Source organism: Primulina tabacum, chromosome 15 (genome assembly GCF_025594145.1).
Source record: "Primulina tabacum isolate GXHZ01 chromosome 15, ASM2559414v2, whole genome shotgun sequence".
Lineage (NCBI taxonomy): Eukaryota > Viridiplantae > Streptophyta > Magnoliopsida > Lamiales > Gesneriaceae > Primulina > Primulina tabacum.
Window position 1 is genome coordinate 3697697 of NC_134564.1, and position 13991 is coordinate 3711687.

Sequence of the window (13991 nt, forward strand, 5' to 3'; positions counted from 1 at the left end):
ACAGAAACAGGTAAAAGAAATTTCTTTCGACAATATCTTAGTGGGCATCATATCTTTACCCCACTCTTCTTAAATAACATGATTCTTGCATCGTTTTCTGTGTGTAGGTTGTGTTCTTGACCAATGGCAACAATATCGGCTACAATATCTTCGGTGACGTTTCCGGCCGCCACCGCCGTATCAGCCCAGAGGAGAGCAAGAGTCAAGTTTATCGATGGATTGAGCTCATTTGGTGGGCTGAAGGCACATAACAATGTGGCTTCATTAGGCCTACCAGTTGGCACTGAGCAGTCTTTTGCGAAGATTGTCAGCTTACTGAAAAAGAAATCTTCGCAAGGCAGAGGCGGCGGTGCTTTAACTTCCACCTGCAATGCTGTGGAAGAGATTTTCAGGATTGCTGCTATTATGCCTTCATTGGTTCTTATCGGGGTTGCCGTTGGATTCGTGCTTCTTCGAGTTGAAGCATTCGTGGAGGAAGAATGAGAAGTTTGGTTTCTTGGGATGGTTTGAGTTTTGTTTCTTGATTCAAATGGAAAATGCCCTTCCTTTATACAATCAAATTGATTTAATTTCATTTTACTACATATATGAAGTGGTGAATGTGTTTCATAGTAGGATCATTTCTTGTGAACTTGCATATCTTTTAGCTTCATTCAAGAGTAATGCTTGTATTTTGAACAAAATTATGGCGAGACAATTGGGTAGGAGTTGGTACTGCTGAACTTACCTACAGGTTGAAGTTACAGCGAGAAGGAAAAAATTTGCAATTTTTGCTGTAAATTTTTCTAATTGAAAGTTTCGTCCCCATATACATCATCTCAACTAATCCAGAGTCTCTTTCGGAATTCTTGGATCTGCCCTCGAGACACCTAGTGGGCATGCTTGTGCGTAACAAACTAGTTTTAAAAAGTTTAAGAAATTGTAAATACATCTGAATTTCAAGATCTGTGAATCTTGTGTAGAAGAACAGAATGGTGAACGTTTGAACTTCACAATTACAATGAGAATTAACCTAGTATGGATCAAAGTTTTGTAGTGGAACATCTAGAGTTCACTTGTTCTCCGTTTCTCTCTTCAAATTGTGATCTCAGATCTGGAAATTGGTTGAGACCCCCATTTCCACTAGGTGGAATCCGCCATTTTTCATGCCAAAAGATGGAAACTTTTGACCACATTGGAAGCCCATCATACCTTCCATCTCCAGCTCTCACAGTTAAAGGCAACCAAACATACCTGGAGTCCCTTAAATCATCCGAATTCCACCTATCTGCCATGAAAATAAACGTACCAGGAACCGAGCCAGGCATGGGGAGCACGAATGTACTCCGAGAAAAGAATGCTCCAACTCGGAAAACTTTGTTTGCACCAACGAAAGGGTTCCCTATACTTTCCCACGGCCCCAAAATCCATGAAGCCTCATGCACCAGTGCCTCATTAGGTGCTCCACCACCGCTTCCTGATGTAATCATGTAATAGATACCTTGATACTTAAATACAGCAAGAGCTTCCCTGTAAAATCCGACAAGTGCCCTGGCTGTCTCATTGGTAATATCCAGGTAATCTTGATTCAAAGGGCTAATGTGAATCTCCTTGTTCTTGACAGAAGAATAGATCAGATATGCCATCCCATTATCATCTTTACAAACTGTTAGATCCTGACTATCGAATCCATTAGGCCTCTTGCTTGCAAGATACCTGAAAGGACCGGTTGGGAAATCGCTTATGGCCACTCCAATCGAGGCTTTTTCATAGGTGGAATCATCTGTATGCATCCACATTACATACTTCTGAGTCTCACCGTTGTAAATAACTCTGGGCCTTTCCACCAAATTCATTTTATGCAGATCATGAGTCCTACTTTCTTCTGCAGGAAGTACAATTCCCTCATACTTCCATTCCCACAAATTTAAAGAAGAATAACAGCCAACACCAGTGAATTCAACACGGGCTCTCCCCGTCTCTTGGTCACGGTAAGTCAAACCATCTTTATACTCACCATACCAGAAATAAGTTCCCGATTTCTCATCGAACAAAACACCTCCCCCATGAGCATGAATTGGATATCCATGAGTATCCAACCATACCCTCCCTGGTTGATAGTATAAGCTACTGTTTTCTGCATTCTTTCTTGGATCCATAGTAGCTCCGGGAAAGAACATAGGCCTAAAAGCAGATGATGCATTGAGGAACTCATCACTTAGACTCGTTACTTCACGGAATTCGAGTCCAAATGGTTGAGGAAGAATCATTTCTTCCACCTGTTCAAGCTCTTGGAGCTGGCCGAGCCGGTGTTCCGGAAGTGTGCTCGGTTCAATTTCTCAGCTTCTTCGAGTACAGTGCCTATGAAGGAATACATACCGATGAGTATGTAGCACAAGAGGCAGAAAGCCACCAGCCTCCGCCACGAGCAGCGGCTTCCATCTGAGAACCACCGGGCCATTCAATGGAAGAAACTTGGCTGTTAGAAATGTATTCGATAAATGGATTTTTTTTTACCCACTATTTTATCAAGTTCAAGTACACAACTTGATCAAATCTTTGGTTAAGTCAAATGAAAGAGTTGGAGTCGGGATGGCAATTTTCAAACCTTAAATGTGACGGGTTAGGGGATATGTTAATGGGTTTGGTTTCGGGTTCGAAGATTTTTAAAAATCCCCAAAATATATTGGGACAGGTTTGGGAATCTTATCCCCATACCCAACCCTCCCAAACCCACCCCGATAACATATATATATATATATATATGCATATACAGTTATATATATATATATATATAAATACAGTAATATATATTATATAATACTTATATATATATAAGTACAATAATATATTCGGGTATTTCAAACGGGTTCGGGGACGGGGACGGGGATTTTATCACCGCGGGTTCGGGGACGGGGATTTTATCACCGCGGGTTCGGGGACGGGGATTCCCCAATTAGGTAGATCCAGGGATGGGTGCGGGGATATAATTAGGGGACGGGGATGGCAAACCCGCCCCGTCCCATTGCCATCCCTAAGTTGGAGGGCTTTCTATTTATATAGCAGATTCTGCAGGGTTTCTTGGGAAAAGGAGGATGTGCATGCATTAAAAATAGCTCGGGATATTTAAAAATCATCCCTTTCTCTTCTCACCATTTTAATAACTAGTATGATACACGTGCGTGGCACGTAATATCAATTATATTATAAAAATTAAAAAAAATTGATTTTCTAAAAAATAATTTGAATCATTTTGTTATTTATCAGGAATTAATTTATTATCATATTAGACGATTTATAAGAACTTATATAACTTAATTTCAAAATTGTTTCCCAAATTAAAATTCAAGCAGTTGATTTTATATTATATAATAAATTGTAATGAACATAATATATAGAAAAAAATAAACTGAAACAAATTTTTTAAAAATATTATATATTCAAACACCACGTATAGAGTATAATAATCTAAACATCAACCAAATTATGGATTTTATCAATGTATAAATCATAATCTACAAAAGCGAAGTATACTAAAACAAATAATTATCAATTTAAAATCACTGTGACTAACTCATAAAAACAATATTAAAATAAATGAAATAGTAATATTGATAGTAAAACATGATTCATAATATTTAATTTAACCTCCTAAAAAAATTTTGCTTTTTATTTTTACAATTCTATATCATGGATAATAAATTCTATATATCGATCTTTCGTAGGCTAACATTAATGACTATTAATTTATTGTTAAATAAGTTTTAAAATAATAAATAAATCAACATATGTAAAGAAATGCACATTCAAATAAGATTATATGGTAATATCAAATAAACTCATATAATAATTATTAAATATAGATTTTAAACTATTGGTATGATTTTCACCATTAAAATTTAAAATATAACAAAAGAAATAAACTTTCATAAAAAAATATTATTTTGTATCTATTGAATTAATTAATTTGATTTCAAAATAATTAAATAAAGATAATAAATATCATATGTAAAAATTCTGATACTTTGACAAATGCTAATCAATTATCATTATAATTATATTTATTATAAGGATTATATCATACATATTGTTTTTAGTGTAGAAAATAACTTAGAGCCTTTTTATTGCTCATTAAATCTCTTTTCATGAATTACATATTCAAAGTTTTGATTGATGATTGATTTTACAAGCAATACATGTAATTTTTTAGTTATACAATTTAATAAAAAAATTATGCCTATAACATATATATTCGTTATAGATTATTTTTTTCATATTTTTTTGAAATAGTACTATCTTTTAAAATAAAAATTTAACTATTTACTTTCAATTCTTTGTTAAAAACCCATAAAATATGTTAGTTATTCTACTATTGCACATATAGTTATAAATTTTTCATATATCTTTTTGTGATACTATAATTTATTATTTAATTAGAAATTGTAATAAAAATATAATTACAAAATTACAATAAAATCATTGGAACAATTGTAGAGAAAAAATTAAAAGGATAAAACATTTAAATGTAGTATAAAGATGAGTTATTTGATAAAATTAACATAGGAGTTACATTTTATTCTTGAAGTGTGTATAAAAGGTTAATTTTGTCATTGCACAATTGAAAAAAAATGTCCTTTATCAACACTTTTATAGGTACTAGGAAAAGACACGTGCGACGCACGTGAAAATACATTTCTATTATCAATAATTGTTGTTAAAGAAATGAGATCCGAATAGATTAATTTACAAAAAATTATATATTAATGATTTCATGCTATATTAATCGATAGAAAATGAGTAATGTTACATGTGCAACCAAATTTGTACAATAATTCTTACAATTCAAAAAAATCAATACAGAAATTTAATTTATCAAAATCTCATGATAAATTAAATATAAAATCACATTAGATAATAACAAAATCTCACGATATAATTGTTGTAAATATCGCAGTACGATATATTGGTTGTACCTTTAGCATTATCCGTAGGAAATTCAATGTAATATAATTTGTACTACATTTATTATAAAATGAGTGCAAAAGATATTTGTTTAAAAATTTTATGTGTTATAAATCTAAGGTTATTCTTGAATGGAAGGATTTCAAATCCATGGATTTCAATACATTCAAATGTATTTTTGTTATTTAGAGAAGTAACATCATAAACTTCAAATCCACTCATTTCATGTTTATATAGTAGCATTTCATGTTAAATATGATATTTTTCAAGTCCACCCAATGTTATTTGAAATTTATTCTACTTTATATAAATAATAATATGTAAATAAGTAATGCGTAGATTCAAGATTTGATATATTGTTTCATTGTTAACAAGAAAATTATAATTCTAATCCATAAATTTGAAATCAATTTATCCTAGCGCAATCTAAATAAATTAATAATTGTTGAAAAACATAGTAGTAATAAATATTATAATTTTGTATAAATTAGACATTGGAGAAAATATAATATAAAATTGATATCACAATAGTTATTAAAATTAAATTTGAGAGAATAAAAAAGTATAATACATAACGTTGACCACTTATTTCACCACATGTTATTGATTTATGAAAAATAAAAATATAACATAGATAATATATTCTAAACCTTAAATTAAATTATTGCGTCAAATGTTTTCTTCTTTTATATTTTCAATTTATATTGCTTTCACGATTTTTTGTTGTCATCAGTTTTTTCTTCTCTGTGAAAAACAATATTCTCGCCATCTTCATTAGCAAATCTTATGAGAAGAAATGTATATTCTTCTCTATTTGATGTCTCTACAAATCTCCACACAAATTAAGTTTTTGTTGAAAAAAAAAGTTTGTTTCATCAAGCAAATAAAACCAAAGAATTTTGTTCTTTCAATATTCTGCAAATTATATTTATTTTTTGTAAATATTTTAACTTAATCTACAAACAAATAAAATCAATGAAATTTTGGTTATTCTATCTTCTAGACAACTGACAAAATATGATTAATTAATATTTTATTATATTTATCAAAAAGTGTTCAACTCTTAATGATATAACATATTTATGCAATATGTTATTTAAATACAAAAATTCAAAATTACGATAACATAATTTTTTATATATTTCATACTATATTATTGGAAGTATTAAATTTGTATATATTAATTTTTTTTCTGAGAAACTTCTTGCATATATAACTCATTCAAAAGATTATAGATTTACAAAATAAAACAAATCATATTCAATTTAATATTTTGTGAAAAATATATGTTCGCTTCATCTACAAGCAAATAAAAACAAATAAATTTGACATTTCTTATTATCAATCATAACTCATAAGGAGAAATATTGAGCAATAATGAATAATTTTTGTAAAGATTTATTCATAATAATTTTAAAAATTTACCTTAAAAGATATGTCATTTCAGATTACATAAATCTATAATTGATTTACTTATATCCATCCTTTATAAAAATACATCTTCGTCAATTGCAAGATCATCAAATAAGTAATTGTTATAGTTTCTTATCTTTACAAAGACGAAAAATAGTTAAAATTAGTAAAACTGTATGTATTCAATCATATATTGTTAAATTTTAATAATAAACTAAGGCTTTGAAAAATATTAGTTGGGTTTTTTTATAAAGAAAAATAGATAGAATAAATACTCACGAAATATTTATAAGGTCATCTTTCTTCTATATTCAATAATGTTTTGTATCATTTTTGTAAAATGTAATTAACCATCGAACCTTCTTCATAACACTAACCCACATGATTTAATTATTTGGCTTCATTATTTTAATTTGTCGTTTTAAATTAATTATTCTCAATTAATGCAAAATAGAGGATAATTAATATCATGCCCTTACACAAATTATGTTTTTTGTGAAAAAAATTCACTATATTTACAACCAAATAAAACAAAAGAATTTTGGTATTTCAATATTGTACAAACTAATTTTTTTGGGAAAAAATTATTTTCGCTTCATCTATAAACAAATAAAACCCATGATTTTTTGTATTTCAATATTCTCAAATTAATATTTTGTGGAAAAAAATATAGATAAAATAAACCAAGGCTTTGAACAATATTAGTTGACTTTCTTTTTGATAAGGAAATATAGATAAAATAAATATCAATGAAATATTTATTAGGGTTATATCTGATAATTCTTGTATAATTTTGTAAATGTAATTAAATATCTAACATTCTTCATGACACCAACCTTGTTAAAACAAAAACAAAATTAGTTTAATTATTTGGCTTCATTAGTTTAATTCTTCATTTAAAAAAAAATTAATCTTATTGAACGTAAAATAAAAGATATTTAACATCATATCATTATACAAATTAAGTTTTTGTGGAAAAAATATTTTCACTTTATTTACAAGAAAATAAAACAAAAGAATTTTGTTATTTTAATCTTCTACAAATTAACTTTTTTTGTGAAAAAATTCTACAAATTAAGTTTTTTGTGAAAAAATTCTTTTTCACTTCATCTATAAGCAAATAAAACCAATATATTTTGGTATTTCAATCTTTTCAAATTAATATTTTTTGTGAAAAAAGTTTGTTCAATTCATCTATAAGAAAATAAAAATCAAAGAATTTTAAAGTTTCAGGTTTTTTTGGCAACTTGATCATTATCTAACATAAATGTAGTTTGACAATTTTGTCCTTATCATAATAACTGATTTGACAAAAACATCCTCACTAAATTTTTCATGTATGTACAAACTAAGGACAAAGTTGACATTACACAATAGAAAAACTTTGACCTTGATTCACACTTTTATAATATGTATAGATATATATAGATATATAGATATAGATAGATTATGGGTATTGAGTAACTTGCAAGAATGAGAGATACGAGAACAATGTTCAAGTGGGAGAGAAATATTTGTTTGTGTTTATTTAACCAATACCTTGCGAGTTAGGGTTCTACTGTGATTTGGTAACATTCTAATTTGGACAAAGGAAAATCGTTTTTTTAGTGATGTATATTTGTCTTGTTGCAATTTTATTCTTGTATATAATCAAATTTTCGTTTCAGTCTATTATTTTTGTATTTTGACAATTTTAGTTCTTTTTTCGATGTGATAATGACGTGACGTTATTGTTATTTGCAAACATTCATGACGAAAAATGACTAAAATTGTCAAAAATCAAAAGATACGTAACTTAGATTAAAATTTGGTAACATAAAATATCAAAGTCGCAAAACGACAAATATTGTGGAAGAGAAGCAATGGGTTCCTTACGATGGGTGAGGCTTCATTCTTCCCAAATATTAATCACACGAGTTTTTGAACCACATTCGAACATCATAAAGTCTTGATATGCTAGTAAACGTTAATCTATTTATTACTATTTTACATAATCACATGATGCAGTTTATTTTTGAGTTTCCAATAGATTTTTAATAAAGTTCAAACATTAACATATAAATGACATTTAATTTGATTGTACCACTAGCTTTAATGCCCCCAAGATGTAATATAAAACTACAGAGAGTAAATTTCAAGCACGAGCCTTGTGTGATTTCGGCACGAGTTAGCGATTGCAACTCCTTTTCGGAATTGTATATATACTTTATTACAACGTTTTCTTACGAGGACACTTAGAAAATTGGCCTCCACTTCGAATCGCACTTCAACCAAACCAGAAAATGCCTCTTTCCTGCGTCAAAAAGCCAAAATTTTTAGAAGAAAAGGCAAAAGTAAGACAAGAAATATGGGTATGATTCAACACGGTTATCATGTCTGTAATTGGACACTTACTCTCGAATAAGTGACGTTTACAATTGGATTTGCATGAATCCAAAAGAAGCAAGATGGTCATGTACAGCTCCAGTCGACAGCTGTTCGTATTCGACTCCCTGCCTACCCGCGGGTTTACACCGCCTACCAAAATAAATGAAGATACATGCCTTAAAGATCAAGATTGCTGCAAATATCCAACAAAATTGCAAGTTCGCCAATGCCCTGGCCCTCAAATCAGCCAAGTTGGTTTCACAAACGACTGCTCCATGCATGATGCCGTTGATAGGATCCAATGACTCCAAGGAGCATCCTTGAGGGATAAACTTAGGAACCCATAATATTAATCCCATGTTTATGAACCAAAATCCTTGGAATACTACTGATACTGAAAGAATCAACGCGATGGGAAAGCTGGTTGGGAATGTAGTAGCAGATAGAGATGCAAAGAAAGATATGCAAACTATGAGTTGCATCAGCCAGTGGTAATGGCCTTCGAGTCCAATATGATCGGCCGAGTGGAAATGAAGTAAGAAAAGCTCCGTTCCAAAAACAGATCCAACAAGGATTCCTGAGACACCCAACATCATTTCAGATAAATTATTCATTTCGCTTAAAAGAGTGAAACCTTCGAATATCAGTAGATGGAGGAACATGGTAGAGTGCTCAATATTGTCAAGCTTGAAGGAGAAGTGCAGGCTTTGGAGGTCAAAAATCTGGATCAGAATTGCAAGGATAGAAAATGACATGACAATAATCAGCTCAATGCGTTCTAGTTTATGCCAAGGACTCTTCAATGGGTACCAAAACTGTATCCTAAACTTGGTAGAGCCTTTAAGATAGTAGACGAGAATGGTGTTGATCGTATGCCACAAACCAAGGGAGACGAGGGCCAGACCTGGCACAAGGTGTCCAAGAAAAGTTCCCATTTAAGTTTCTCAAAGGTTTAGGATAATCTCCTCTGCATTCTTATAGCGGACATAAATAAATGAACATGAGACTAAAAAGAAATCTACAGTAGCTGATGTCTCATCAGTTATTTGGTGCATGGTGTATGTGTTTCCACAAACTATAAAGATTAAAAATTATCTTTCCGTGCAATCAATAACAACTCTATTCATGCATATTCCTTGCATATATAGAAAATGAGATCATTATACATGTAAATGTCCCTTGGTAAAATAAAAGAGACACGGACACCTGCACCATTAATGGGGGCAAAATGAAGAGAGAAGATAAAAATTAAGAGAAACAGTTATGACAATGGACAACCGAGTAACAAAAGAAGATAGCCATAACTAAGTGGAAATTGAATCATTGTGGCATAACACAAACTACAAATGAGTCAAAATAAGATTATAGCGAATAATATATTATCACCAGCAGCACATAATAGACACAATGACTTGGAACCATGGTCTGCAATCGTGGTCGCGGAGACTGTCACGATGGTCATCGTTCCAGTTCTCGTGACATTTCGCGGAACGGTCACGACGCAGATATTTTTTTAAAAATAATTTTTAAAAATAATATAAATTGAAATTTTGGAAAAATATTTAAAAATATGTAAATCAAAATTAATATCATTTAAATAGATTATTTGATTAAAACAATATAGTAAATATATTTTTTAAATTTTATTCACGTCTTATTGAATCACAAAGCATATCTTTGTTATAAATCGCAATTTTCACAACCTTCTAAAAATTGAAATATACTATTAAGAAAGTTTTGAGTTATAATCAATTAAACTTTTGAAAAAAATTCAATTGGAGGTACATATGTTAAACCTAATTGGAATCAAATTTCTTCAAAACTTAATTTAGAGTTTTATTTAACATCAACTAAAATACTTCAACTAAAATCAATATTTTACAATCAATTTAATTATTTTATTTTTAAACATTCTGATGAAAATTTCCCAATATAAATAGCTAAAGCTCAGTGTAGCTCTTCTTTCTTTGATGGATGGAGCGGGAAGTAGACTCGAGATTCACCAACTTAGATCAATTGATGTGCTTTCCAATTCCTAGTCAAATTATTGTTAACCATATTAAATTATGTATACGATATAAATGAGAATAAAATGACAATAATAACTGAAATATAAATTAATTGAAAAATGATATATTGACATATAACTATTTGACAATATTAATATAGAAAATACCTGCAAATATTATACCATCGAGACTAATACCAAGAAGAGTGACGTGCATGAACTAAATCAACAGTATACTCTTCGTCGAGATTCAATTGAGAAAATCAATCTTTTATTCTTTTAAAAGAATCAAAAGTATTCTGGAATTCTTTTACCGGGTCGAACTCGACCCATGAAATTCAAGATTTTGAAAAATAAATTATATTTTGAAATTTTTGATTTCGAATATGGATACATATTATTAAAAAAAATTAATTACTAAATAAAATCAATCAAACATAAAAATATACAAAGAAAACTTAAAAATTTAACTCAAGCTTTGGAATAAAAAATATAAATCGTCAATTTTAAAATTGTTACTATATAAAACCATTAAATAAAAAAGGAGTAATATTATTATTATTATTATTATTATTTTTGCTTTATATACACTTCAATTTATCATGAACAAATCATTTTTAGCATTTCTTTAAAAAAAATACAATGATATTGAGCAGGAAAGAAAGTTATGGTGTGCTTTAACTTACGTAGTAAATTATATCTATATATATAGGAAAATGTCATTTCATTATATGTTTAACGAAGGTATGCTATAGAAGGTGAGCTTCAACTTAATGTAATAAATCGAATATGAAATATTAATATATACATAGTTAGCAAAATGATATTGATTAAAAAAAATTCAAAAAAAAAAACTTATCGTTCCTAGTGTAATTGAAACAAGGGATAATTCTTCGAAAAAAATAGTTTGACCAATATCATTTTTCAAAATATCGGATATTATTTAAATTAATATGTAATTATTGTAATCTACAACAAATTTCACTTATATTCTAAATTTACATTTTAAAACTATTTTTAATAAATTTTAATTATACTTTCAAAATTAACTTTATTAAATAAATAATTGATAAAATAGATCGAGTACTTTTATGTTTTTCTATCAATTTGTTAAAAGATCATAATATATGTATCATATATGAAATCTATACAAATTAAGAAGAGTGGGTCGAGTTATACAAATTATGAAATCTATACAAATTATATGTATCATTTATAAAATCATTTACCCATAATAAGAAGAGTGAAAAGATAAATAAATAAAAAAATTAAGAATAGTGGGTCGACCTCGACCCCTGGGTCGAGCTCGACCCCTCGGGGTCGAGGTGGGTCAAGGACTCGACCCACATACAACTCACTTTTCTCTGTTTAAAAAAGTCAAAATCTCTTTTATTTAATTAAATTTTAAGTGGATCATATATTTTTTAATGATCCCTCGTGTATTTTTTTTTCTTTTTACCGTTTCGTTTTGTTCTGTGTCGTCGATCCGTTCCGTTCCACCGATAACACGCCGTTTTTTTTATCTATGTAACGACGCCCCAAAACATCAACGTTCACACCCCGGAACTTCGTCAAGGTGGGTCTCGTTCCCGTCAATGCTTGGAACCATTGATGAGAAGAATAAAAACATCCATTAACACAAGAAATCGACTAAATACTTATGAACACATCAGTAGGAAGTTATAAGATTTCTAAGAATACTACCTTTTATAGATACTGCAATCCCTCAGATTTGACAAAACTGTCCATAGCACTGAAATTAAACCTCAGAAAGATTGAAGCTTGCATCCCTGGAAAAACAATTACTAGGAATATGTTGGTAATTCAAAAATATTTCAGCATTTGAATAACAAAATAACTTCATATATAGCTTCAATGTTCATGCGTCATTAGCTGTTCGAATCCGATGAATCATGGTCAGTTTATAAATAATCTTGATATTAGGAGATACCAAGGGCATACCCAGCTATCGATCTAGGATACAAAATGTCCTTTCAATCCTCAGCTTCGATTCATTTTTGCGATTTCTTCACATATCCAATTCCTCGATTGCAGATTCAAAATTGCAATGCATCAACTAACTCCTGGTGTCGGATTCCATTAAAATCAAGAGATAAAGCATCTCGGGCAAAGTAACTCAAGGTATTTCATGATTCTCACAGATTTTCAAAATAGCACTTAACCGAATCGATTTTTTTTATCGGATTCCTCGCCGATAGCTCCACCATGTGATCCATTCCATGTCCCTCGAATTTCCACACTTTCGTACGAAATCGCTTGGAATCGCGCGGGAGGAAGATGAGCAGAAAAAACCAGTCAGCCTGAAGAAACTGCAGTTTATCCCCTGTACTATTGGGAAATGGCCGCAGATATTTGCAAGAGCTCTCAAACAACTTGGGTAATTAGGTGGAAAAGACGATCATTATGTTGATAATGTAGTATGAAAAATATGAAATAAAATAATCTATAAGAATACAAATTTATGCGATTTATCAAATATAGATTAAGGCCACGGAATTATTGTAAATTTTTATTATACGAAGAAAATTACAAGTGTATACAAAATACTTAATATCTCACAATCCCGACTCTCGATAACCGAGAAAATATTTTCTTTGACTCTCACCTCACAACACGTTTTTTTCTCTTATTTAAGAAGCTTTGGTATTGCTTCGTTTTGTGATGATTTAAAACGGTTGAAGGATGGATCTATTTACAGATATAAGCTCTCATAAACAATTAAAAGCATATTTGTTTTTGCGGAAAAATCCACGCTTCACACAACAACATTTGAAAATTGTCACACTTTGATAAAGTTTTCAAACCAATTGGCCCACTTCACCTAGCATTTCTCTCATTGGAGACTTGATTTCAATTCTTCACACTACAAATGCAGTAGCTCATATGAGCTTTCTTATACTTGCAGTTCGATTGAAGTTGAACACAACTTTATTTTGTCAATGGTTATTATCTTCGTAAACATATCACCTAAATTCTTACTTCCAGAAATCTTCTCAAACATCAAAATTCTATCTTCCAAACCTAAAATTTCATAAATGATGTCGAACATGTATATGTTTTGTTCTCGTAACACCCCAATTAGCAGCTAAGTATTCGTGAAATAAAATTTAGTCATATATTTAGAGTAAACAATATAATTTTAATTTAGTAATAATTTAAAACACATGTCTTGCATAAATTTTTTTTATATATTATCTTATAATTAATAATGAGCTCTTCTAGAAGGATCAATAATAATTAG

At 30.0% G+C, this 13991-nt stretch overlaps 2 protein-coding genes across 2 annotated transcripts; both read right to left on the minus strand.

Moving 5' to 3' along the window:
* Positions 1 to 403: 403 nt before the first annotated feature.
* On the minus strand, positions 404 to 2483 carry LOC142526619 (uncharacterized). The gene has a single exon (XM_075631126.1). The coding sequence runs from the start codon at positions 2247 to 2249 to the stop codon at positions 1023 to 1025; it is 1227 nt and encodes a 408-aa protein (XP_075487241.1). The 5' UTR covers positions 2250 to 2483; the 3' UTR covers positions 404 to 1022.
* A 5933-nt stretch (positions 2484 to 8416) lies between these two features.
* Positions 8417 to 13148, minus strand: LOC142528009 (uncharacterized). The gene is made up of 4 exons (XM_075633035.1): positions 12692 to 13148; positions 12434 to 12519; positions 8749 to 9695; positions 8417 to 8647 (listed from the first exon to the last, which is right to left on the minus strand). Exon 3 carries the CDS (start codon positions 9654 to 9656, stop codon positions 8766 to 8768), a length of 891 nt encoding a protein of 296 aa, XP_075489150.1. The 5' UTR covers positions 9657 to 9695; positions 12434 to 12519; positions 12692 to 13148; the 3' UTR covers positions 8417 to 8647; positions 8749 to 8765.
* Positions 13149 to 13991: the final 843 nt, after the last annotated feature.